Raw genomic sequence first — 27,927 nt, forward strand, 5'->3', positions numbered from 1 at the left:
GTTATCATGTTTAAGCATTGCAACAAATCTTTGAGTTCAATAACCTGTCAATAACTTGTTCAATAGAATTCTTCTAGCAGTATCGTTAGAAATATTCTAAAGAGATTTAATTGGTACCTCAGATTCTGAACGTATTTGGAAATAATTTGAATGCATGTTTTGAGTAAGTCCTTAATATTGAACCACTGATGCTCGTGCAGGTTAAGGACTTGGCTGCTACGAAGTACAACTACACATTCGGTAAAGGCGAGGTGGTGTCTACGTTCGTAGCAGCATTCTACGACGCTGTACTCCTCTACGCGCTTGCACTCAACGATACGCTACGCGAGGCTGAATACGCAGGAGGACCACTAGATGGCGCTGCGGTTATTAGAAAAATGTGGAATAGAACTTTCCAAGGTATGTTGTACTTCCCATTTCATTTATATTTTGATAGAATTATTGACTGTTGAGGTTGTAATCGAATCAAGTGGTTATTTATTTTCTGAAAAATAATTAAATCCGTAATAATAAAGCCTCTGATGAATTTTACAAATACTTGGATTTATTGGGGATAAAAAAAAGATTTTATGGGAAATAAAACCTGAATATTTAGGCAGCCCAAAAGGAATTTATAGGTAACTGGGAAATGAGAATTTTCCCCTTTTTTGTGCAATATGAAACAAGCTCGTTACCTGAATCACGGCATGTACCTACTGTTTTACGAGGATACCTTGTCGTAACTCCAAGCAGTTTACATGTTGCCCATTATGTTACCTCGGGTTGGGGCAAGGCTAGTCCGTCTTAAAGGTCCTATTTACAAAGTTACGTACTTAATATAGAGTAAGGTAGTTTGTCAGGAGGTGAACTTTGGGCAGTCGTATTCAGGAGTTACCTCTTTCGATGTACTGGAGTAGAACAATATAGTTGTATCTCTTTGTACGATAAATAAAAGGTTATATACCAACTGGATGGTTTGAAAAAAAAAACCGAAAGATGACAATTTTCTAAAAGTGTAGATACCGAAGGTTTTCCTGGGTTTCTTATTCACCTAATTGAACACATAAGCTGACATCATGTAAACAAGACCCTCCTATGAGCAGTGCAGTGTTAGTTTTCAAACAATACGATAATTTTATTATTTTTCTGCAGGTATAACAGGAGAAGTGATAATAGACTCCAACGGCGACCGCGTGGCCTCCTATTCGCTGCTCGACATGAATCCCGTGACCAGCAAGTTTGAGGTCAGTTCCAAATAGATACTTCTTGTTTAAAATAATACTTAATGTCATATTAAGACCATTATAATATTATTCTAGTCTAAAAAAGTAGAGTACCCTAAACCCATATCCATAGCTGTAAGAACAACACTTAGCTACTTGACAATCACAAAGGCAGTATGATACCAAAAATTAACCACTTTAGTAACTCTGTTTAAAAGCATGTTTAACGAAATTGTGACAGCAGTGACTAGATTCAAAGTTCGCAGCTATTAATAGGAATTAAAATGGTCGAGAAGACGTAAAAAATATCTCAATAAGGAATAGTAAATACACGAAAAAGAGGAATGTTATTTCAAGGTATTACTTTAAACCCCCGTACTTAGGAGTTTAGGGGCTTAAACAATGGATATACTAATGGTGATGGAAGGCAAATACTACACAATGTTATACATTTAACGGCTTACGAATGCAGCCCATATCAGAAATAATTTACTGTCTGCAGAAGTCATGTAGTACAAGGACTGTAGTAGGGGATAAAATTGTTAATAAAAAAAATACTGACATGTACTATTTTATCGAGTCATTTGTGAAATAGGAAAGGTAGTTTTAGAAAAAGGAGTTTTGCAAGCGTTCCAATGATTAATTTTCTAAGAAGGCAAAGAGTTCTTAACTACGGAAACGAAAGTCCATGTTGATACATTCAACCCAAGAGGATCTTAATTTTCAGTAGCAAATAACTTATCGTCAGAAATGAAACCAAAGCAAAGAGCATTGTATTCCAGAAGAGATTCTGGGAAACCATCTAACTGGTAAAGATTATCCAATTCAATTACATTTCTGCGATCGCACAAGCGCTTTTGATTAAAGGCTTTGGAATATAGACCCAGTTTCAACAAGGAGGTTCTTCTCAGGTTTCAAAACGGGGATATTTACTCAAGAATTCCTATCATACTTAGCTACAGGAAAAATGTTAATTTAGTGCAATCTAATTATTCAGTAGATGACAAAGATTCCAAAATTCTTCAAGCATATACGAAGAATTGAGGATGGAAAATAGAAGGTGCATGGATGGAGTCTAATTTTGATTTCTTGGAAGGCAACGATGTGATTTTGGGAAATACACTTGTGGTATTATAACATTTGCTTTGCTCAATATTTCGAGGGGCTCAAATTATGATAGAAGTTTTATTATATGAAAACATTGAAGATTTTCTTTTATTGAAAAGTAAAAGTCAGGCGTGGTTAACTGACCTTTTTGTTAGTTCTGTTGATATTAAGTGGGTTTTATTTTCGACTCTAAAACTTATAGTGAATTGTTGGAGAATAGCAGGATTTTGATAAAGCTACGTACGTACTCCTCTGTTTCAAACTCAATATTTATTTAAATCAAAATCTTAACAAAATTTGCCTTGTTTTTTTGTTTTAAAATTGTAATTTATGTAATTGTGTAATTATTGCTTTAAAGCAACTCTAAGCATTCATACATATGTGCTGACCTGTACTGACGTACGTATGTAATGCCTGACTGATTAGTCTAAATTCTTAAGACTACAAATTCTTTGCATTACGAAGTATGCAATTAACTTCATCTATGTCATGTTTCTTTACGTGGGAAGTATAGTGAGCTATATTACTGATAAAACCTCTTTACGTTCATAGCACACAATATCGTAGCAGCGATTTGAAAAGGGATTGTTCCCGTATCAACTCGAGCCTATAGAGAGGAGAGTGCTTTGTTTAAAACTCTCTATTGCAACGCATACATTGGGGGACTAACTAAATATACAGTGTGTTTGCTTCAAAGGCTACAGTCAACGGCAAAAGTCGATAAACAAACGCTGATGTACGTTATACCAAAATATCTGTAATATTCAGTTTAGCAAGTTTTTGGTAGAAATTTGATTCTTATGCTACATTTTTAACGGATGAATTCGTATAATTATTGAAGTGTGTCATGTATCGTAAAAGGAAAGACAGAGTTTGCAACAGCAGTTTCAACACGAGGTTTGAAAAGGAGTTCGTTGCGCCTTTTCTTCTCTCGCAGCGAGCACTTCAGAAGCGTTGGTCTGAAAATTACAAGTAATTTGATTTAGAAAAGTGCTACGTATTAGCCTAATTTGAATAATTTATTTTCTATTTTGACTGGATGAAATAGGCTTGTTATTCTGATAGAATTTACTTCTGTTTCCGACTTTACGATGTAATTGTACAGTTGGCAAATTAATTAACTAATGAGATTTACTTTGCACTAGTAATTTTCAGTGACATGCGGAAAATTGATGCTTAGTGCGTTCTATATGTACTTTAGGTTTCAAGCTTATTAAGTTACCTAATGAACAGTAAATAATTAAATTAAATGTGTACAATTATTTGATTTCGATTTACATTTGCCGTTCTTCTGGGGCTACGAAAATAAAATCGGAAATGTATAAAAATATCTTCAATTTTCCTGACATCCTTCAATTAACGAATTTCAAGAAAAAGTGAAAATTTTCTTTACTTCAAAGGGCACTTAAAGTTATTTAAAGTAAACACACCTCGAGGCTGACCCTTCGTCCCTTTAGTTAAGTCAGGCCTTTGTTAAGTGGCAGGTTTAATATATCGAAGTATTGTTAAGGCTAATGAGGCTCGTGCGGTTATAACCGGATTACGTTCAAACTGGAAAAGCGCTGCGGTTAGGGCGGGAATCTTGTGAATTTTGAATGCGTTTCATTGTAAATGTTTGGCACGTGTACATTTTTTGTTCTTGTATGTTTTCACCAGAGGTTTGGAGTGACTGATGTGTTTTTACAAACCAGTAGTTGTTTCTTCAATAGACGTCCATGTAAGGCTATGTAAATGAATTAATTAAGTTATTTTTTTAAATAATTTTGATGTTACATATTGCTGATGATAAAACCGTATTAAATTTAGAATAGTTTACGAATGTATTTTTAACCGACTTCAAAAAAAGGAGGAGGTTCTCAATTCGACTGTATTTTTTTTTTTTCTTTAATGGTGTATAGATCGCTGGGCTGTTCCTTCTTTGGTTCCTCCATCTGAATGAAAAACGTATATTTTACTCACTCACCACAGTGCGCGACGTGTTGCGGTTTCGTTTCGCGTCTTTGTTACTGTGACTTGACTGTTTCTACTTGATTGTTTGCACAAGAATTAAAATTCTTAGCGCGGGAGTTGTTTTTTTCAAGTAAATGTAATTAATTTTAATAGATCTAAAATCACAAAAGGACAAATTATTTTAGCGATATCAATAAAAAACATATCCAAGCCAATATAGGTCCCACAGCTAAGCAAAGGAGTCTTGGTTTGAATATTTGATCACCACGCAAGCTTACTAGGGGTTGTCGATTTCAGATTCCAATATTTGGAATCCAGGTTTAATCAGCATGTTTACCTTTGTGATATCTCAAAGTTAGAATAATAAAGAACAGAAACTTCAAAAAATTAGCGCTTAAAAGAGAGTAATAAACTGAATGACAAATGGTATTAAACCATTAGCTGGCAGATTGAAGTCATTAAGAAACAAGACATTTTATAACAAAATATGGTTTGATAAGCCATATTGTTACAAATAATAGATATTTCATTACCTCCATGATTAATGCAGTAAAATCAACATTAGTATAACGTGACAATTTCATTAAATTATACAATCATTGTTAACGCGCCATGTTTTAACGGTCGACCACGCATATTGATTTGAATAAACCCATTGTAATTGGATAATATTAATTGAATTATATGCAATAATATTGAAGTAATGTGCTGTGATATCATTAATACACAAAATATCAAATTAACTGTTCGGTCTCGAAGTGTAATTAAGTTAATCATTCTTTATATTATTTTAACCCCCCAATATGTGGTTTGCCTTAATTACGGCTGAGTATTGTTTTACAAGCCAAAAATAAATTCAATATTTTTCCGTAGACAAATAATATTATTTGCGATCGATAATCGAAGATTATGAAATCTCTTGATCACGTGAAAATACATTTTTTTTAGTATAGTTTTAAAAACGACTCTCGCATAAATCGCGGGGCTTTCATAAACATTCAATTCACGTGCACCAAGACACCCAGACCCAGGAAAAGCGTTCGTAGATGCCACAAATGCTTACCCTACGCGGGGATCAAACCCGCATCACGTCGCGCACTGTGGGTTTAGCTATCCGTGCAATCTAATTTGATTATTTATGTTTCCCATAAGTACATTGTAAAATATAAAACGGTTCACCCACGCCTATTTATCGGGGTTGGCCGACTAGTTGCGGACCCAACCAGACTCCTTAATCGTGACCTTTTTATCCGATGGGAATACATCAATTGACTCCTTCTTCTTTGGGTTGAGCGGTGTCAGTATCCTGCTGTCTAAAACCAACCCATGTTTCTTCCATTGCTCTTTGTGTACCGGGGCCACGGTAACCCTTACAGACAGTCCCGCTGCCCCGGCAGGCATCAGCCCTAATGAACTTGCTGACATCTCCTTGCGGCACGCGTAGAACAGACACACAGGCTTACTGTCCTTAGTCGTGAACGCAAATGTGAAAAAATGCGAACTTACTAGATAAAAAAATAAGGCTTAAAGTAATCTTCAAACCAAATTAAGCAATCAAATAAGATATCTGGAATACTTAAAGAACTTCGGTACAAATTCCAAGTACTTAAAATTTCAAGGAAAACTAATCGAATAATCAGAGTGCCGTAGAAAAGGTCTCAGAACCTGGTTCAAAAAGAGACGTTGTAATTTAATACAAGAAAAATTGTTAAGTGCTAACATTTTCTAGGAATGGACCTAAAATAAAATGTGAAATAATCAAAGCAAATTTAATATAAGCCTTAGTAAAAATACTGTAGGCATTAGAATATTAAATTACAAAAAAGATTTCAAGTAATTTAGTTCTCAAGGATTCTCTAAAACATGATTAGGTTGTAAAAAAACGGTCAACGGAATAGAGTTTTTAAAAACAAAAAATAAACTCTGTTGGAACTTAGGACGAAATGCCTTTAAAACTAGGAGCTTATTATGTAAGTTATGTCTTCAGCAATAAGGTATAGATTGTCAGCAAACAAAAAAACAAACAACCTTTATCGAAACGTAACGAGATTCCTGCTTGACGGTGGAGCAAATAATGACCATAGAAGTAAGAATCTAGTTTACAAACAGAAATGGATGTGCTATTTCACGGCTGAATGTTCTAGAATAGGCTATTGGTATAATTGCTTGGTTTTGTGATATTTTCTCAATTAAATTTTATCATTTCTGGTAACGACCTCCTTTAAATGAGGAAGGAATGAGCACTGGTAAACGCATCTATTCAATAGTGGGTTCATTCAGATTACAAAATTAACTTTTTGTAATGCAAGTTTCCTAACCATTTACCAATAGGGATGAAGACTTTCGTCAAGAAGTTTTGTTTCTAAATATTTTCCAGGGACTTTATGAGTAATAATAAAAGATACCTACGTATTTTTCAATTTTGTTCCGCTCGTATAAGTGCATTTACAAAACTAAACAATACCTTTTCAAAGTCACATTATTACTTAGGCGGGTTTTTATATTCATTTCGTCCCTACAAATCCTGCGATCATTGAAAGTCAGAACGTTTGACGTCACATCCACCCACGACATTTATTTTGTCAGTCAAGTAATCGCGTTACTAAAATGTATACGATTTGTGTGCGATTATGTTGATTAATATTACAACTAACTTTTACACGCAGTTTTGCCTGCGTAATATTTATGAGCTACCAAAGAATTCCACCCATTATTTCACAACACAAATATTACTTTTATTCGACATCCTCTTAGCAGGGTTTTTTGCAGCTATAACTATAACAGACTTTCAAGCGGGCAAAACCGAAAGCGACAGTTCGTATGTTACCCAATAAATACTTTACCTACCTAATATTGATTATTTATAAATAAATATTCTTTATTAGGTTTTCTGTCTTCTATATATACATGTATAGCTGAATGCTACCAAATCAGTATTTAATATATCAAGCGGAGCATCTGTCTAACAATATACACAACATACATTCTGACCTCCGGAATCCAATTACTGAACCGACATTGTATTTCGGGTCTGTTTTCGGGTAAACATGTGGAGTTAGACAGTGTTATGGTGATTTTTTTTTTACTATTTATGTTTAGCTCAAAATGTATACCCAAAAATCATGGTGGTTAAATATGCATGAGAGATTTATTGTTGTTAAATTTTGCAAAAAAAAATAGTTAGTAGTTAGAGACTTAGTTTTTAACGCCTTCACTAATAAAACCCTCACTTTTGAGATGCCATACCCAAAGGTATAGAGAAACTCTATTACTAAGTCGCCACTGCCTGTCTGTACATTTTTCATCGAGGCGTGTCTCATGATCTGTAATAGCTAGACAGCTGAAATATTCACAGATGTGATAAAAAATACGCAATAAATATATGTTTTTTTACGGAACCATCTGTCTCACAAGTCCGACAAGCATTTAACTTTATGAGAAAAAGAAAGATTTCAGATCATTTTTTTGAGATCAAAGAATTATAGCTTTGTTTAATCAAAACTTAATCATGATCGAGACACATCAATTAGTGAAACTCAACTTGAAAAACATCGGCCAAAAGAAACTTATTAAGTCACGTAACAGTAAAACACTTTTATTTCACGATGAAAATCAGAAATGAATAAAGGCAAAGCCTACATTAGCTCGAGTTACGCTCAAACACGTACCATATTCCTCTTTCATTTTCAATTTGATCTATATAAGAGTCTGCTAGTACTTCATCATTTTATAAGTGACGGAAAGAGGGGTAGTTATGGGGCTAAGTGTGACAAATGTAGGAAAGGGTGGAGGAAATATGGATGGAATTGAATTGGGATGTAAGTATGAGGAGAAATGAATAACCCTAATAAAAATCAATTTATCTTGGTATTTTATTTAGTCAAGCCTGGCAACCAGTCTCACTATGAGGTAACGAAGTGTCCAGGTAACTAGGTTGAGTAGGTCAGATAGGCTGTCGCTGCATCTTAAATACTGGTAATTATATGCATCCGGTTAGAAAGGGTAAGCCGACCATAACATTCTTGGAAAAAGTATTTTATTAAAGATTTTACTTATTTTTCTTTGCAAGTTGAATCAATTTCGGAGAGATTGACTGACCAGTTCAAAGTCAACCATTTATCGTGCAAAACTGCCCATTATTTTTATTTTAACGTACGTACGCTAAGTTTTTACTTTCCAAAGTTGTTTTCATTGAACAAAAAGTGTGTCGATATTTTTTGATCTAGAGGCTATGCACATGAGTTTCACACCCGGCAGATTTTTACAGTTGCGTGAATGTGTACACTAACGGCACATACATATAGGAAAGTTAAATTCATCTCGTTGCCATGAGAAACAAAATGTTTTGTGGCTCCAATATCTTGTTTTTATGGATTTTTGATAGTTGCGAATACTTCTACGGGAAAACACAAATTTATAAAAAGTTGCTGAAAAGAGTTTTCGAATTTCGGTTGCCTTACTTTCCGTTGGCACGATCAGATTTTCTTAACTATATACTATTATTCTTTGAAATCAATGAGTTATTGTTGTGTTATCAGGTAGCAAACAAGACTTAACACCCATTGAAGTTCAATGCATTAAAGATCATTCCCGACAGAATCGAAAAGTGTTTCAATCTAATGGGAAACAAGTCTTGTTGCTCTGCAACAACAGAGACAACGCTTAACTAGCGCTAATGCGTGCAGTGGCAGGATTTGGAATTACGCTCAAACGTCAGCTTACGACGATGATAATACCCAATTTCAACTAGATCTTGGATTGATTTGACAGTATAATTCATGATACGAGTCAAGAATCGAATCAAAATCTAAAGTCAAACCAAATATTTTTTGGAGTAAGAAAAAGTACTAGAATTTTTCAGTGATATGTGTGATCACTGAAAAATTCTAGTACTTTGAAAATCGGATTATTTTATTCCTTCTGAAGATACCAACTACTCAATACTACAGTAGAGTAAAAGCCAAAGTAGAATCAAGAACCATCTATCCTATCTATCAGAACCCACTTGAGTGTACCTATGTCAAACTAACAACACTCACCCAGAACTTTCAGTAACAGCGTCCACATTGTCTCAAAGATTAATCGAAACTTCTCGTGAAGGTACTTCGATCGTTTCATTTTAACCTACATATTTAACGTCTGTTTGTCTTTGTCAGTTGACGACAATTTCTCACTTGGCTTTTTGGGTCATCCTATATTTGTAAGGAAGAATTTAGAATATCTTTGTTTCCGAATTGGATAACAGAAATATCCAGGTTTGTACATGGGTCTGAAAAAATCTATGAAGACTTGGACCCACACTCATAAAAATAACTATAATTTTAGTGCATTGGCATTTTGTCCGTTCAAATTTCCAGAATATATTTTTAGGGTTAGGCATACTCAACACTTAGGCTTTAATAAAAATTATATCCCAGAGAAAAAGGTTATTTACGGCGTGACGTGAATATATGGTTTTATTTACAGAAAGCCAACTTGTTTGCGATGTTATTTGGGACAAGCAAAATACGTTTGTCAAGTAAATACTTGTGTACGATTTCTTGCCATTTATAAGTACAAAGTACGAAGATGATAAACTATTTCGTTTGATAAAGGCTTTTAAAATGCGACCTTCTTGTTTTGAAAATTGTTGGAGAGAGGAATATAAATTGCTTATACGTTCTGAGCTTTATGTCAAGAGCTAACAACCTCATCCCTGAAGGCATGTGTTGACGGCGTATGGGGTATTTTTCATACAGAGTATATTTTGAAACAAAAGATCAATTATATTGCCCAAAATTTCAAGCTACTGAACTTTGGGCTCTGTCTAACTATACAATTACGCGCGGTCGGACCAACCTTTTAAAAGAGGCGCCGCTGACGCGAGCACTTCGCACGGTTAACCTGATCGCAACTGATACGGACCTATTTAGTTGTGCGAGTGCTGAGTGAATTCACTAGGAATTCATTATTTATAATTAGTTATAGATGTAGTGTAAGTTAGGATAAGCACATTTTTTATCGCATTGGGAAAAACCCGTAATGGTAGATGTAAGATGATTAAATAAATTAATAAAAAAAATTGCACACTTACTGCCTAAAAGATAAGAAATAAATGTAATAAAAAACTCAACAATTTCATATACACTTAAGTTTGAACACAAAAACGAAAACAACCATTGCAGTATCTTCCGAATTAACCATATACAGTCAATAACATTTCGCAATATAATTATAATTAATTGTCCAGGGGAATCATAACACACCCTTGACAACTTTCGTTGGTATGTCAACAAACCATTGATTCATCAAGAGTGTGATGTGATATATCGATAATCCAAGTACTTTTGATTAGCTTCATCGACGTAATACTGTAAGTTATATTACAAATTTTGCGGTACTTAACCTGAAATTGGACTTCGAGCCTAGGCCCAAAATACAATATTCTCGAACTTTTTTTGTCCTCTGTAAAAAGCCTGCCCTGCACGGATAGCCGGCATCCGGTCCTCACGACAAACCCATTGAATGCAACATATCGTGGGTTCGATCCACTAATGCTTGTCCTGAGACTGGGTATCTTTGTGCATGTGACTTGAATATTTGTAAAACCTCCAGTCATTAATCCGTCGCAGACGCAAGGATTCAGTTAAGGATTTTTTTTAAAAAGAAAGCTAATGTCTTCATCCCACACCGGGGGACGGCGCAGATATGTCGGACACTCGCCAGTAAAAAAAAAACCCCGGGTGCCAATATCCTAAGCAGAGTCACGGGATCGCTTATTATTTGTTTCCGGATTGTATAATATTTTGGCACTTATTTACTCTTTTCAATATATTATATCGGCATTCATAAATTCATTTGTGACCCAAAATATTGTTGCATCAAATTTTTAATTTTATCTTTTAAAGGAATATATTTGTAAACTGTACTCAAATTGCTGACCTGTTTGCTTTTACACTTTACTTTATTAAAAGAGAAATTTCCATACTCATATTTTATGAAATATTTAAAAGTATCTCTTATGTCTGTCTGTCAGTCTTGCTTTCACACCAAAACTACTGAACCGATTGTAATGATATTGAATATACAGATAGTCTAGAACCTGAGAAAAGGGCTGGACAAAAGGGTGTGGCGGGTTCGAAGTTTACATGATTTATTTTTTGGAATAGACTACGGCTTTAAAATTAAGCTTATAGAACATTATATAGACTACAAATTTATATGAAACTAGCTATTGCTCGCGGATTTGTCTGCTTGGCTATGAATATATAATGCAGGATTGGTTAAAACGCTAAGATATTGTGAGCAAAAAGTTAAAAATAAATAATTTCAATATTGTATGTGGAGTCTATTTAAAAATATATATATTATATATATACTTATTTATAAGTCTATTTTAAAACTGATTAATCATAATATGATGGCACAAAGATCACGACCTTTTTGCTTAAAATTAAATTAAATCATTCTTAAAATCGTTTCAATAATTTTAACGCATATTCGTGATACAAATAAAATAATTATTCTGTCTTTCATATAAGAACAGATTCGAAAATTTGTTTTTTGTTAGGATTATGTACAAATGTGTAATATATGTGAGATAATAAAAAAAAACTATTATAAAGGAAATCAAACAAAACCCTTAAAATCAGTCGCGCAATAAATAATCATTTTAGTATTGTTTCCCGATCCCATTTGTTGGTACAAAGGAAATTCGTTTCCCATATAAAATTCAATTTACTTTTATAGAGAAAAATCAAGGCTACGCAATCCTGTTTTATGGCAAACTACTTTCAGGCTCTTTCTATATCCGCATAGTATTTCAAACATCCGAAAAAATGGCTACTATTTGTAATAACGTCTACTTGTTATTATATAAAAAGTTTTCACGAAGTAATTTTCTTAAATAAACCGGTGAATGTTATTTTCAAAGTGTGACTCAGAAGTGCTAAGACCGTAGATTTGAAAAACTGTTCTGTGGAAAACTCCAGAACGTAGCTTTGAATTTAAACTTTTGTAATATGAAAGAATTGCATTAATTTGCTAAGGTTAAATATACCTTATTGTGTATAAGAATAACGAATGTTTAAGAGTGTTAAATCAACAAGAAAAAAAGATACAACTGTCAAGCAATGTCAAAGCTCCTGGGTCAACCAAAAGTCGAACCTTATTTTTTTCGTATCATATTTGTTTTAACTTCATATTAAATTGATAACTCGCTCAGAACTCAAAGCCGAGGTGAATGATGTATGCATGCACGTAGCTACTTGACTATGAATATGTTCAAGAATTTTCATTTCACCTGGAGGCGATCTTACCTCATATTATACAAGATGAAATTTCAAAACGAAATAAAAAGAAAATCTTCGTACAGTAAAACTAATAAAGAACATAAATAAAAACGAACATTTTAAAATAAAAATCATAAACAATGCTCAATCATGCAATTATCTTAGAAGACGCCAAGACAAATCGAACAAGATCTAGTGGCGATTTTAAATCTTGTCTTGCAAAAACATCACAATTTGATCTGGAATCCAAACGAAATCTTAGAAGTCAAATTTTGACCATCCTATCTCCCTATGTTAGCATACCTTTTATTTCCACAGGTGGTTGCGACCTACGTGCCAGCCAATTCATCTCTACAGTTTATTGAAGACCGTCCTATTCACTGGGCTGGTGGCAGAACCAGTCCACCTCCAGACACTCCTGAATGCGGTTTCGATGGCTCGCTGTGTCCTGATAACTGTGAGTAATGTTATTCTGGTTATTCTAAGACTCCAACTCCCACTTGGGAACCAGTAAGGATCTCTGATGAACCTGTTAGATGCTAAAGCCAATGGCATCGCTGATATTTATGGAGATAGTACATGAAAATCTTTTGACCTGTCAATTATATACATTTTAGAAAAACCATAGCGTTAGTGAATCTGGAAAATCAATTTGTGTAACAGACCTATATTCTTGAATTAGAAAATTTTCAAAATTTGCCACACCGCGAATGAACAAGGATAGTAATTGCTATTTTCTTTCTCAATTGGAAAGTTAGGACGAGAATTATATCGTTATTATTCACTCATTAAAACTTTTATTTCCTTCCAACTAAACTTCACTCAAGTATTTAATTAGGTTATATAAAATGGCTGGCTTCTGAACTTCTTCCTAATCTTACTTTTCTCCTTAATTACAAAAAAAAACGTTAAATGAGGTGTTGTTTGCTCTGAACTCGCTGTGAAGGGTACTTTGCCATTAAAAGTACTTTTTCAACACTTAAAACAACTTACTTTTAATTAAACTTGAGGTGAGTAGGCCCGGTTTAAGATCTCTGTGGTGCTTTTGTCGCTTTTTTTAGAATAATATTGTTCAATCATCTTTTAAGGGTCACTTGGATACAGGGATGAGTGTGCCATATCGTAGCCAATAGAGATAATTAGTGTCGTTTTAGCTGACTCTTCTGACAGAATAGTCGAAAATAATATCCCAAATTTTGTAGAACATTACGCATAGGTGTGTAGCAATAAAAAAAATGTTTTTAGTTATAAGAAAATGATATTTTTATAACCCCATTTGATGAAAAACTGATCCTGAATATATTTTACCCCCGTTCCAGTAATTCGCAAATGATTTTCTTCTTTAAAAATATTTTTTTTTGTAATTCTAAGAAAACCCTTTTCTAAATTAGAAAAGGTATTGTTTCTATATACCGACTTTGCGATGAATAACTTTGCCAAAATCAGGAAAACGATATTGCATAAAATGTAAAAAAAAATCTGTAGACTAGAACTGTCAACAGCTTGCAGCCACGGTTAAGTCTGACAGCTAATGTTTTTTTTTCCTTTTTGAGTGGTTAATGTCCAAACTGGTGCCAGAGTTTTTAAATACTCTGACGTAGTTTCAAAACATCCTTGAATAATTGGAAGGCGCGTTGGGTTTTCCCCTGATTTCTTCTTCACCGTTTTTAGAAAGCGGTATGTACTTTGCTAAGAGCACAGTCATGAATTCGATAAGACATTGTCTTGTTGGGATTTGAATCGACCACTTTTGACTTGGCAGTCCAGCCATACCATCTACCATCTAGGCTGTAACTACTTAGTGCGAAGACAATTAAAGTCTTAAAAGTAGGTTACTCTCCACTCTCCACTCTCAACTAACTACTTACCATCCCCAACCTAAGCTATGCTTTAGACTCAACACTAAAAATATAGGTACAAAATATTCAAGACTTTTTTCGCTTACCAATATTTTGAGAAATTTCAGTCTCGCATTTAACGGATTACTGCAATACTCTATTACTTACTACACTTTCGTCTTTACGCGGTTAAGGTTCCAAACAATCTCTTTACTCAGTGTGCTTTTAGTAAAAGTAGAAGAAAATGTTGTCTTGAAAAATTTTAGAAGCTTGGTATGAAATATAATATATTATTCTTGATCAACATGTGAATGTTACCACAGAACAATATCCATCGTTTTCACAGAAACATTATTATTTTATAAAATAAATAAGAAGCATTGCAGAATGATACTAGAGAAGTATCAGCTGCTTATAGCGATATATTTAATGCAAACTTTTGCTATATTAAATTCCAGATAAATCCTTTGTAAGCTTTCAAATCGCCATTATTAGACAATATCAAATCTATACTTTTAGAAATATTCTCGGGAACCACCGATTTTTTTAATGCAATAGAAAACCTGTTAATGATTATGATGAATGATCAATTCACAAACCTAAAAGTGTAAGCGATGTTTGTTACCTCTTCACGCCCAAACGGCTAAATCGAATTCGAAGAAATTTGGTATGGTTTAGGTAGATTACTTTGATTACTAAACTCACATAGTAACAACTTGTAGGCATACAAAACCGAAACATACCGCTTAAGAAAGGCACGTATGCTATCGATGTCTACCTACAAACATAAAATATCTTGATATTATTATATTATTCGTAGAACATCAGTCATCTAACTATGACGCTGTCGTTATAGCTTTAGTCACGTCCATTACAAAGGATTATGATCTCATGCACGAGATGTGAGTAAATCTCTTTTGTTGCGCGGTTGGCACTAAGCCAATAGTAACTACGGAGGAGGATGTTGTGTTAATGGTTTAATGTTAGATAAATGATTTAATATTTATTGCATGAGCAAAGCTATACAAAAGGCAGATATCCTACAACATATTTAATTAATATATACATGTTATAAATAGCCCAAACCTTAGAATTGCCAAAAAATGGTGTAATTAAACAGCCTACGCATAGAGTGTGGCCTGAATTCAGTTGCTGGATAGAGAGATTCGTGAAAGGATTTGGGGTCGGTCCTTACCCGGCGGCAATGGGACACAAATATATAATGGAGACACTCACAGGCATTGTAGACTCAGGTTGAGTCTGAGTCTGACTAGTCGAGCAACCCCGTTAAATATGCTAGTTCATAATTTTGAAACAATAAAATAAAAAAATACTTAACAGAATTTCATAGACTCAGTTATTTCTTATTCCAACTCTTGCCACATCGGAGGCCTGGATGTCCGTTATAGCTGCAAAACCATTACCCTACTTACACAAAATCACATAGAAGTATCTCATGTATTGAATCCAAGGTGTCAGCTATCTCCATAACAAATTCCATCGCAAAACATATAAACATCGATTTATAATATAGTGGAAAACATACGAAAAGGAAAAAAGCACAAATTTTCCTTTCCACATCTGTTAATCACGTGTGCGGCATCAAGTATATTCGTACACTAGCTGTTGCCCGCGACTTCGTCCCCGTGGGTAGAAGATATAAGTTATGATTAATACCTACCCTGTTTTTTTCACATTTTCCATTGTATCTTCGCTCCTATTAGTCGCAGCGTGATGGTTTATAGCCAAAAGCCTTCCTCGATGAATGGTCTATTCAACACAAAAATATTTTTTTGGACCAGTAGTTCCTGAGATTAGCGCGATCAAACAAACAAACAAACAAACTCTTCAGCTTTATATATTAGTATAGACGTACATATAGAACACAATAAAGAACACAATAAGTACGTATAATTACTTTTCACTCCATCCTCTCATTGAAAGCCCGAATGTTCTGTAATCTTGTTTATTTCGGCGTGAAATTAACTTTTATTACATTTATTACCATAATTCGCTTCAGATTTAATGAAACAATAAATTATTTCAATAAAAGATATGAATTTTAGGCTTTTACCGCATTAAGAATTAACTTGAAAGTTGTTTTCATTAGTTTAAATCTTTTCCACTTCGCAAGACTTCAAAAGTAGCAAATTAATTTTAAGAAAACAAAATAAGCATTTTTTTCCATTGTACTCGTACTAGTATTAAATGATAAATAACATTTGTAGTAAACGCGTTTGTTTTAGTTCATATAATTTGTCATACCGACCAGAGTCATTACGAATACAGTACTCTCTGCCTTTTGATCATTGTTGCCGGTATCCTGATTCTCCTGAGCATTCAAATACTCGTAATATGACGAATAAATATAGTTCTATGAAATCTACACATTTACTCATAACATAACGTACTGTCTGCCCGTGACCATGATACCTGCAAAGGTGTCGAAACGTCGGGAACTAAAATCTAAAATTAAACCGCGATAAAATCCGTAAAAGTGGTTTCATTTCAATAACGTACTAAACAAAATTTCTATAAAAAAGATATTCTACAAATTCAATCGATCAATTAAGGCTATTTATCCACCGGTCAATTGTTGTATGTAGGAAATTTCGTATTAAATGATTGTCACCTGAAATTAATACCGAAAATGATACATTTAAACATAGCCGATTATTCCATTTAAATAATCATTGTGAATAGTGCGTTGTATAATTACTAGTAACTTCATACATGTGTTCTATTAATATGAACCGTTAATTGTGAGAAGCGTCGGCCAAATTGCCTTCACGTGTAATTAAATTTTGCGGAATAGTAATCAAACGCACATTTGCGTTCCAAAGTGCAAATTTCTTAGAAACCTTGCAGTTTAAATTAACGCTTAAAAGCAATTTAGCTATTCTGCTAAACTCTTTATAAGGGAATTCTCAAAATACGATAAAATTCTGCTTTAGTAGAAAGTGACTGGATGCAGAAAGTACAACCGCCTTTTTGTAGAAATTACCCTACTTTGGGTATTTGAAGTACTCCAAACGTACAAAAGGGAACTGTGAGGGAGGTGACGATTACATTCTTGTGCAACTAAAAAAAATCTATAAGCAAAAGTTCACTTTCATCATTCGATTTAAATGAAAGAGGGTTACATGTTACACTGTCTATTTTTACTTTTGTGTAAGTACACTTAGCGAGCTCTCAACTGCGTCTAGCTCAATTTTTTTAATATGAAAAATAACAGCCTCTGTAAAATCCTTGTATATCTATTGCTCAATCTGCTTTATTACGTAGCCCATATTTGCATTCTTCCTACACGTTTACTCTCCGGAAATTAATTATCAATACTAACATTGTATCCGTTGGTAAAATATGCATTGTATGTATGTATAAAACTCCTAATAAATCATAAACAGAAGTAGGAGTATAAAATATCCTTATTCCCGAGCCTTGCTCCCAATCATTTCGGGTCGCTATGTATATTATTCTTTCGCGTAATGAATATTCAAAGATCATTTAGGTAGGCTTTTAAAAGAACAGAAATAATATTTGGTTTTATTTTTCTTTTGTTTAAATGTAGGTTACGGCAAAAAAAAAAAAAAAACGGGATTGAAAATAAATCTTCTGAAAAGAAGAAATGAGAATTGGTCTACCTTCTAAGAAGTAAAGTGCCATTAGGCACAAGTCCTTTTTTTGAGTCGCAATAGAAAATCGTTACAATATTTCCAGTCAAGTAACTTTAAACTTGTAGGTACCTACTAACACCGGTGTAGATGGCATAAAATAGCTTGACAAAAAACGTTACATTTCAAGAGCGTCGTCGCGTAAACATTATGCTCTGATAATAACGACATCGAAACAGCGCTTTTGCGAACGAAGCCTAAAAGTATTACGTGCAAACCTTTTAAAGGAGGACGCATAGCGAAAGATTGCCTTCGTGTCTTCTGCTGTTTTTTGAAAGCGAAATTTTAAAAGTAGAGACAAAAGTACATTTTAGAACAGCACTAACCTAAGTGTTGTTCTTGTACGATTCATTACCTTTTTGTATCTTAATGCGATTAACATAAGGTTTATTTTCCTTGTTTCAGCATTACCAGTGTACGCTATTTTGAGTATTATCCTGAGCTCCGTAGTGGTGGTATTGGCGATTCTCTCCGTATTTATATACAGGTATGTTCGAAATCATCCGGGAGTCAAATACTATGTGACATTCTGAGAGATGCTTTGATATCATATTCCTGATGGGTTATGCAAGCAAATATGTGATGCATACAAATTGAAGTTGAGTATAAATAGATGAGTAAATTGGCTAAGCTATGAGAGATAATATTATGAGGTTATCTTTGATTTGAATTCGAAATAGCTTTGCCTCGGTTCATATCAAAAGCAAAACAGTACATGTTTGTAATATTGTAATATTTGTCAAATTTCTTGCTTATGTCTCTTTTAGCGCAGATTTTTTAAAACGAGCAATAATTATGAATCTTAGTTTTAAAACGAAACAAAAGTTATTTTTTGAAAAAAAAAAACATATATTACTATCGTACATTATCATTGCTAATAAAAGAACGCCTTAATTGATTATTAAATCACTTTAAAAACAGCCTCGTCTTAGACCCAAAAAAATATATAATTGAAAACCTTTCTTCTAAGGCACTACAAGTTGGAAGCAGAAATAGCTATGATGACGTGGCGAGTCAGTTGGAGCGATGTCTTGCAGCCCGGCGCACGTCTCCGGGGAAGCGTTCACTCTCTTGCTAGAAGATACAGCACTGGGGTGAGTAGATAAAGCACTAGTTTTCAAATTCTCAACACTAAAATTGAACAGTTTAGTATATTAGGTATTGGCTTCAGTCTAGGGTATATTGCGAACGAAGGTAACCGCTCGCTGACAAAAACGGGCCAACTCATACAGTCAAGCACAGACCGTCTACAACAGCGCTAACGTCTGCCCCGGTGCAGTCAGCGACTGAAATTGGATAACAAAATTCTATTTATAAAGTGCCAGTATTTTTCAGTACCACTTAGAGATTAGTGTTAAGTAAGTTTTAATTTTAAAAGGTTTTGCGATAATACGTCAACTAATAGTGCAGCATCAATTTTGAATTGTTTCAATTGCTGACCGTAAGTCGTGAATCAGAGAGTCGCAGTTGAGAAAATATGAATTAAAAAGCGTCAGATTTTTAGATTTGTCAGCCATATCCATAACCGTGTAACACCCACGCATTACACATATTACTGTTACTTCAGTTTTATATAAATCATTTCGTTTTCTAACAACCTAAAGTGACATTTCCACATTTTCCGTCTCCTCTAAGTTAAATTTCAACAAATATCAAGGTTCCAAGGTTCATAGCTTGGAAAGTGCAAACGATTAATCACAAGTAATATTGTCAGGCTATATTCTGACTTCGAAAAGCATGTTCAATTTAGTGTCTTGTCAAATCTGTTTACAAATGGGATGGGGCTTACAATCAATCAAAGCGGTTGGGGCTTTGACAGATTTTATTAATGTTGATCGGCTTTTCAGAAATCGGACTTAATCAATCATCAAAACTTGAACTGTTAACTTTAATTTTATAAATATAGATTATAATTTTCTTTGACAAACCAGAATTACCACTACTTAAGACATTTTCATTTTTATTAATACATATTAGTCCGTTAATTTACTTGAACAAAACTAAAGAAAAAACTAGTTATTTAGAAAATTTGATATGATATATTATGATACAATGATTTTGACTGCACAGTTAGCCGAATGGTAGAGGCTACTACGCCAAGAACCACTGTGCGGGAGTTGTGTGTGACAAGTCTTGAGTTTGATCCCCATGTAGGACAAGCATTGGTGGGATGTCTGTCCAGACTCTGGATGTATTTGTGCATGTGACTTGAATGTTTGTGAAATCCCCGCACCACAAGGATTAAATGTCTTCAGGCGGAACCAATATTAAAAATAGCACGGCATATTATAATGGGGTATTATCAGTAGTTTATACGTCGTTAACAATAAATACCTTCATACCTACCAGCAAACAGACAAAAACAAACGACGACAAACAAAACTAATAGGGCCCAAATACAAATCCATTGCATAGAGCCCAACAACAGAACGATATACAAAAAAAGGGTCTAAATATACAAGACATTGGAAACGACTTACTTATCTGCGTCCCCCGAGAGGTCGGAGACAGATACGAATCGACAATACTTGGGGTATGTCTATACTTCGACAAACAAATCTTGGTACTAAAACCTCATGAATTTGAATGTGTAAAGTTAAAGCTATGTTTCGAGATACTGATAAATTGATACTTTGGTAAATACCTGTAAAATCAACCTCAATTTTGTAATTGATTATAACTATAATATTTTATATCTATTGAATTTGAGTAAAAACACCAGAAACGTTTGCTATTAGGTGACAGAAAAAGAACTAGCTTTCACCCAGATGTGAAATCTACAAGTAAAGTAGAAATAAAACACAAGACGGATAATAACGAAAATTTTGCGAACACAAAAATAGCGAAGAGTACAATAAATACCAAATCAGCTTGAAAATAATAGTCAGCACAACTCATAGTAACGCTTAGGAAGAATCTCAAGGGAATGCCCAACAATTTCCTCCATCGCACCTTTTCCGGTTAAAATAGTAACTATCGCCTCGTTGTTTCCGATTCATTTCATCCATTCTTCGGGTTCTGATAAATTGCTTTTATCATTGTCTGTTCACGAAGGAATTTACCAAATCCCTGAATCCCGAATCTTGCTTCGGGATTTGATGGTAACTGGTTTTGATTTATATTTGTATTTATTTGGTTTCTCTCATCTCGGATTCATTATGGTTAAGGATCACGTTGATTACTATATTTTCGGAGTATTACGTCTTATAAACCATTAGTGTTACTTTTGTGGTGTACTATAGTTAATGTTCTATGAGTTTTATGTTTTTCTCTCGACAGCTACTTTCATATGAAGATCACATAATAAATTGACTGATTACATTATAGTTATTCAACAATGTATGTATTATAATCAATTTAAACCAAACTTATTTTTGTTTTACTTCTAATTTGACAAGAGAATGTAAAACTTTTTCAATTTACAGATTCTGGATACTAAATTGATTTAGCTCTAGGAGTTTATTCCGAATCTGAGATAAAAGTCTCAATTGATTCAGAATTGACTTTCAGTTTGCGACAAGTACAGTGGAAAGTTTCTGAACTTATAAATGTCAAGTATTTAAGATCGGATCGAACTTTCTCCGCGAGTAATGTTAATATTCTGCCAACTTTAAGTGGATATTAAGGGATATTATGATCAGAATAACCCGGGTTACTAGCTTTAAGTAGTTTCTGATGTACTTCTTAATATTATAGCTATTCAATATCGATATAAAGACCCTGATACCAAAAACTGTACTAAGTGAATTATATCCGTAATAAAAAATCACTCTTCTTTCGTCAATTTGGTCCGGCGATAACTGTACTAACACTTTTGTCCACAGACCACATTTTCTGATGAAGCAACATCCCTAGCCGGTGACCGACAAGTGTACACTCCTTGTGGCTTCTATAAAGGTTGTCGAGTAGCCATTAAAAAGGTCGACAAACAACGCATAGACCTTACAAGGCCACTTCTACTTGAGCTGAAGAAGATGAAGGATTTGGAGCATGATCATTTGGCAAGATTCTTTGGAGCCTGCGTTGACCCACCACACTGCTGTATATTGACTGAATATTGTCCTAAAGGCTCGCTTCAAGATATTTTGGAAAATGAGTCCATTAAACTGGACTGGATGTTCAAAGTCAGTTTGATGCACGATATTGTCAAGGTAAGTGTCTCGACCCAGAGTTTTAAAGAATAATCAAAAGGGCAAAAATAAAAAGTTGGTTCATGCTCAAACCTCCCTGTATATGGGAAGAGGCCTGTGCCCAATATTGGGGCCATCTATAATTTGGTACTATTTCTTATTATATAAAAAGAAATAGAAGTATAATAGAATAGATAGAATAGATAGAATAGAATAGTAGAAGATATAAGTTATGATTTATACCTGTCCTGTTTTTTTTCACATTTTCCATTGTATCTACGCTCTTATTAGTTGCAGCGTGATGTTTTATAGCCTAAAGCCTTCCTCGATGAATGGTCTATTCAACACAAAAATATTTTTTCAATTTGGACCAGTAGTTCCTGAGATTAGAGCCTTCAAACAAACAAACATTTCAGCTTTATATACATATTAGTATAGAGTATAGATAACACATCGCATTCAAATATATTAGCAGTTATTTATTGACCCACTTCAGTACGAAGCGCCTGTTTCATATTGGTGGCGCTGATTTGTATGTTAAAATCTGTGTGATATTACGTAACTGCAAAGAAAACGATTTAAAAAAATTAAGTTATCAAGACTTTTTCAAGTATTTTATTTTGCTTCAGGTCTAAATAGAATGTGTTTGTGGATTGATACCATTCTTAGTGTCACTGGCGATATACATAATATTATGTAATTAAAAGTTTAATAGAGTACATTTTAGATTTTTTTTCTGCAGGGCATGCACTACCTCCATAGCTCAGACATTAGATCTCACGGTGCTCTCAAGTCCAGCAACTGTGTGGTCGATTCCCGATTCGTTTTGAAGATTTCAGATTTTGGCTTACATGCATTAAGGACTGCAGAAAAAGACTCAAGAGCCCACAGCTATTGGACACGTAAGTTTTGATTATGTTGTAATGATTTAGAAACCTCAAGTGTATACCACACTGAGGTGTAGTGTAAGGTAGAGTAAAGTTTTAGTGACCCTATTCTAAAAAAAATGGCCTTAATCTTATGTTATAGTTGATGTAAAAGAAGATTGATTCATTAGGAAAATAAACACGATTTCATTTCTGTTGAATCCAACAGTTGAATCAAACAACGACAAGCGTTAGAGGTAATCACCTCCAACGCTTGTCGTTGTTTTCTATATACCAAAAAAATCTGACGTCCTCATTCTTGACGTTAAAGCGAATCAAACTTAAATTGCTCTCCAAGTAGACTTTGGGTCTTATGCGATACCAACAAAAAGACGTGTGTTTTAGACAGTTCCCAAATCTGAATAATGCCTATAGACCATAGCCGCAACTTCACCCAAGTAGATTACATTACCGAAACCTAAACGAAGCTAAAACGTTTTACTAGTATATTCTATTTACATATGAAAGGGGTTACGAAACGGCTCGACGTTGGAATATTGCTGGCGGCGTTGTCTGTCCTTACCACATGACAAGACGACCCCAGTATTACATCATACAATCACGCTTTGATTCCCCGAAGGGGTAAGGCGTACTCTTTTTCAATAAAGAAGACCCACATTGCTACCCTGATCATAAGTTCCATGTAGATGACAAGTCTTTTCATGTTCATGGGAGTTCTATATTAAGGGCTTTTTGGATGTTGCAATATAAAACAAAAGTAAACGAGGACATAGTTTGTTTTTAATTTTGCAGTTACTGTAGGGATCCAAATAAAAAATGTAAAATGGAGGATCAGTAATGCTTTGAAGGGTCATAAATTTATGAGTGTATTTTTTTGCAAATTAATTATTAGTTCCAACGAATAGTTAGACAGAACCCTCAGTGTCGCGAGTCTCACTAGTACTTGACAGGTTTTTAATTAATCCCCAATTCAGATCCATCCAACAATTTGTTAAACTTGGCAATTAGCAACCAGTTAGACATTCAACTAGCTGTAAAATGAGTCGTCAAAGACAGCATACTTGAACAACTTTTAATTTTGTTTGTCGACTTGTAATGGACTTCAAAAGAAATTCAACAAAGAAACTGGTTAAGATGGAAAAATTTACGTCACTTACTTTTTATTAGTTTGTTTGAAAGTTAAGTCATGTTCGAAATTGGAAAGCTGAAATCTTTCATTGGAATAAGACGTTATGAACTTTTTATACCTACACTTACCTGAGACAGGTCCAGCATAATACATAGTATACCTATTATTTACGAAACAAAAATCTATTTTAGGGGTGCTGTATTTAAGTCCAAATTGTTTTTTCTTAGGTCTCCTTTGGACATCGCCGGAGTTGCTGAGAACTTCTGAACCTCCATTGGAAGGCACTCAGAAAGGAGATGTGTATTCCTTTGGCATCGTGATGCATGAAATTGTCAACAGACAAGGAGCGTTTTGGCTTGGCCCTGGCATTGATATGCCACCAAAAGGTAAGTTTAGTCCAATTTTAATATCCCATAATACGTTTTACGGAATTTGTTGAATAATATTGAATGACATTTCAGAATGGCCTCTTGATTTTTATGACAACTTGTAGGTACCTACTGATTAAAAAGTATAATAACTTCTGACCGGACGGCCCAGTATTTATTTTATATTCTATATAGAGTTGAAATAAAGTTTTAAAAATCCCCAATCCTCAATTTGAGTTCATATTTCAGATACCTTCTTAGAACTTCAGCAAAAACTAAACATAATAGAAATATCGTTTCGTTCGTTTTCGTCGAACTCTACGCATATTTTCGCGAGCACATGTCAATAAGACTTACTGGTACTTCGATTTTTACTCTATACAATTTATTTTTTCCTCATACGGTGAAGCTGACAGGTGTTAGAAATGTAAACCATTTCCATGAATTGTAACCGAGCGAAGTTAAACGTAATGGAATTGCTTCAGACAAAGGAATATTAAAATGTTTTTGTATACCTACGGCTACAGAAGGGAAGTATAGCTTCCCTTTTTGACATGAAAACGCATTCCAGTATTTTTTACTCATACCGTATTTACAACCGCCTTCTAAAGAGAGGAGGTTTTAAATTCGTACCGTATAATTTGTTATTTTTTTGTTCATGTTTTTTATTTTAGAACTTGGCACATAATGAAACGAATTTAGTTTTAGTTGTTAAAAGATTATTATGCTCGTTATTTCAATATTATTTTAGCATTAAACAAAATATACACTGTCAATTTGCTTGCATTTATTTTTTGCGGGTTCACGAAATATAATCCAACATACGTTTGGCTCTGTTAGTCATAAACCCTCACTGGTATCAATGAAATACTCTACCGTAGATCTATGTGATGAGACAGACAACACCATCACAAGCAATTTAAATACATGGATAGCCGAGTGGTTGAGGCTACCACGGCAAATCCACTGAGCACGACATGTCGCGCGTTCGATCCCCGCGTAGGACAAGCATTTGTGTGATTCACTGATGCTTGTTCTGAGTCTGGGTGACTGGTATATCTATGTATTTATGTATGTTTATAATCCCCGCGACACAAGGATTGAATTCCTTACTGCAAGAAACTGTAAGAAAAAGATATAGAGTGTTTTCATTCGATCATCTTGTTCTAGAAATAATTGAAACGGTGATAGCCAGCGGGCTCCGGCCGAATACTTCCCACCATCGTTCATGTGAAGTAGATGAGGCTACGGAGCTGATGCGGCGATGCTGGGCCGAGGATCCCGCGGAGAGACCAGACTTCGCCCATTTGAAGGGAGCCATCAGGCGCCTCAACAAGTAATTTATTATGTACTATCATCTTCTGGGAGTAGAATTGTAGAGGCATTAGTTTTCTTTTGCTTCATAATTTTTTTATTTGGATTTGTTATGCTCACATTGATCAAAACGCTAAAATTTAATGGGTCTGGTGACAAGAGTCGTATTGGAGTGACAATTCAAAATCGTCATTTGTCGAAAATTAATTTTCTTTCTCATACAATTAGAGATTTCAACTCTTGACTTCGTAAATTATTTTAAACATCATTTTTTTTTGGTGTCCTTATACCAATTTCGTGTCGTTGAATGGGATCGAATTTAAAACAAAATTCATATTGCTCACTAAAACATAGGTAATAATTACTTTAAAACCAACATTAAATATTCAAGAGGATTATATATGAATCATGAGCCATATATTCATAGTTAACAATATAATAATTTATTATACGTTTGAAGCTTTAATATGTAATATATATTTAATAACACTGAATAAACAAGCAACAACTTGTAACCTCTCATATTTGAATGTTAATATATTAAAAGGGCTTTAATATACATAAAAAATTCACACGTTACAGAAATTTCTTTGCCGTGTTCTGTTAAGCATGTTTTAAATATTTGCTTTGCGTGAAAATTCCTTTGAATATTTTTATCATATTATGTAAATGTGTCATGTTTTTTTTTACAGAACTCAAGAAAGTAGCAATATTTTAGATAATTTGCTTTCCCGTATGGAGCAGTATGCAAATAATTTGGAAACCTTAGTTAGTGAAAGAACTCAAGATTATTTAGAAGAGAAAAAAAAATGTGAGGAGCTTTTGTATCAGCTGCTGCCTAAGTAAGTATTGCCTAGTATTTGTATCGAAAACTACAGTTTTGTAAGTAATTACAAAAATATTAATAATATATCAGTGATTATTGAACATGAGAATTTCTGTAAGTCTTTGTCTAGTTCCAAAATTCAAGAGACTGGAAAAACAATCAGTATTTTAATCTTTTAATTTATAATAAAACGTTACAATTTTTCAAGTTAAGAAAAAAAATGTCGCTCTAAGTAATTCTTACAGGAAATTCATTGTCTAAATTTTAAAAGACAACCTCCGCCCTTTACTTTGTATCGGGCTTTCATTTTACAGGAAGCTTCACAATAAAATGCCTCGGCAAAAAGCTTCGGGTTTAAAAAACATCTAATATTGTGTAAATGTACTTACACTAATTACCCATTCATTAACGTAGCGATTTGAGTGTTGTTTTAATCACAATGACTTATTAAATCTTCTAAGATTTTTTTTTCATTTTCGTATGCAAAGGCAAATAAGGCCTAAAAAAAATTATCGGATGCGCAGCTTCCCATCCCATGTCTGAAAAATGTTTGTGCCAGTCTGTTAGATTCGGTATCAATATGAATTGCTTTCCTGGGTCTTGTTTAGATAGTTGAGTTTAAAGACAAGCGATGTTACTGGACACAAGACCTACTAATATTATAAACGCAAAATTTAGTATGACCGAATGTTTGTAACTCTTTTACGCATAAAAGACTGAAAGGATTTAGACGAAACTTGTAACATAGACTTGGAGTAACACATAGGATAGATATATTTATTTCGTTTTTCTGTTCCCGTGCGATTTATAACTGGCGGGCCCGCAGGCGATAGCTAGTATTCTGAAATGACTGTCCATAGCTTGTTTTGTCAAAAAACACGGTATAAAACAGAGCGCATACGTTATAACATGTCATATTTTTTATTCAATTTTAACAAAATGTATTATGATTCAGGTCCGTAGCCTCTCAACTGATCCACGGCCAGTCGGTGGTTGCCGAGACCTTTGAACAAGTGACAATCTACTTCTCCGATATTGTTGGATTCACGGCTCTGTCGGCATCCTCCACGCCCATGCAGGTGGTCGACTTACTGAACGACTTGTATACGTGCTTCGATTCCATCGTCGAAAACTATGATGTTTATAAGGTGAGTTCGTGTTTATGTGTAGAGAGCATTTAAAGAAAGCCTAGAGGCTCGAGATATTACAAAGAAATATGGTTTACTATGTTA

The 27,927-nt window shown here is 34.1% G+C and overlaps 1 protein-coding gene across 4 annotated transcripts in view; it reads left to right on the top strand.

Moving 5' to 3' along the window:
- The window catches only part of LOC113499262 (atrial natriuretic peptide receptor 1-like), a 248,038-nt gene that overhangs the window by 214,326 nt on the left and 5,785 nt on the right, over nucleotides 1–27,927 (top strand). For all 4 annotated transcript variants that reach the window (XM_026879670.1, XM_026879671.1, XM_026879669.1 and 1 more), the window contains 11 exons: nucleotides 201–399; nucleotides 1,132–1,223; nucleotides 12,848–12,986; nucleotides 18,447–18,528; nucleotides 19,012–19,135; nucleotides 21,866–22,192; nucleotides 22,914–23,073; nucleotides 24,415–24,573; nucleotides 25,726–25,891; nucleotides 26,562–26,711; nucleotides 27,651–27,843. In XM_026879670.1, the coding sequence (XP_026735471.1) occupies nucleotides 201–399; nucleotides 1,132–1,223; nucleotides 12,848–12,986; nucleotides 18,447–18,528; nucleotides 19,012–19,135; nucleotides 21,866–22,192; nucleotides 22,914–23,073; nucleotides 24,415–24,573; nucleotides 25,726–25,891; nucleotides 26,562–26,711; nucleotides 27,651–27,843 (1,791 nt within the window). The remainder of the gene's footprint in view (nucleotides 1–200; nucleotides 400–1,131; nucleotides 1,224–12,847; nucleotides 12,987–18,446; nucleotides 18,529–19,011; nucleotides 19,136–21,865; nucleotides 22,193–22,913; nucleotides 23,074–24,414; nucleotides 24,574–25,725; nucleotides 25,892–26,561; nucleotides 26,712–27,650; nucleotides 27,844–27,927) is intronic.

Source organism: Trichoplusia ni, chromosome 12 (genome assembly GCF_003590095.1).
Source record: "Trichoplusia ni isolate ovarian cell line Hi5 chromosome 12, tn1, whole genome shotgun sequence".
NCBI classification, from domain to species: domain Eukaryota; kingdom Metazoa; phylum Arthropoda; class Insecta; order Lepidoptera; family Noctuidae; genus Trichoplusia; species Trichoplusia ni.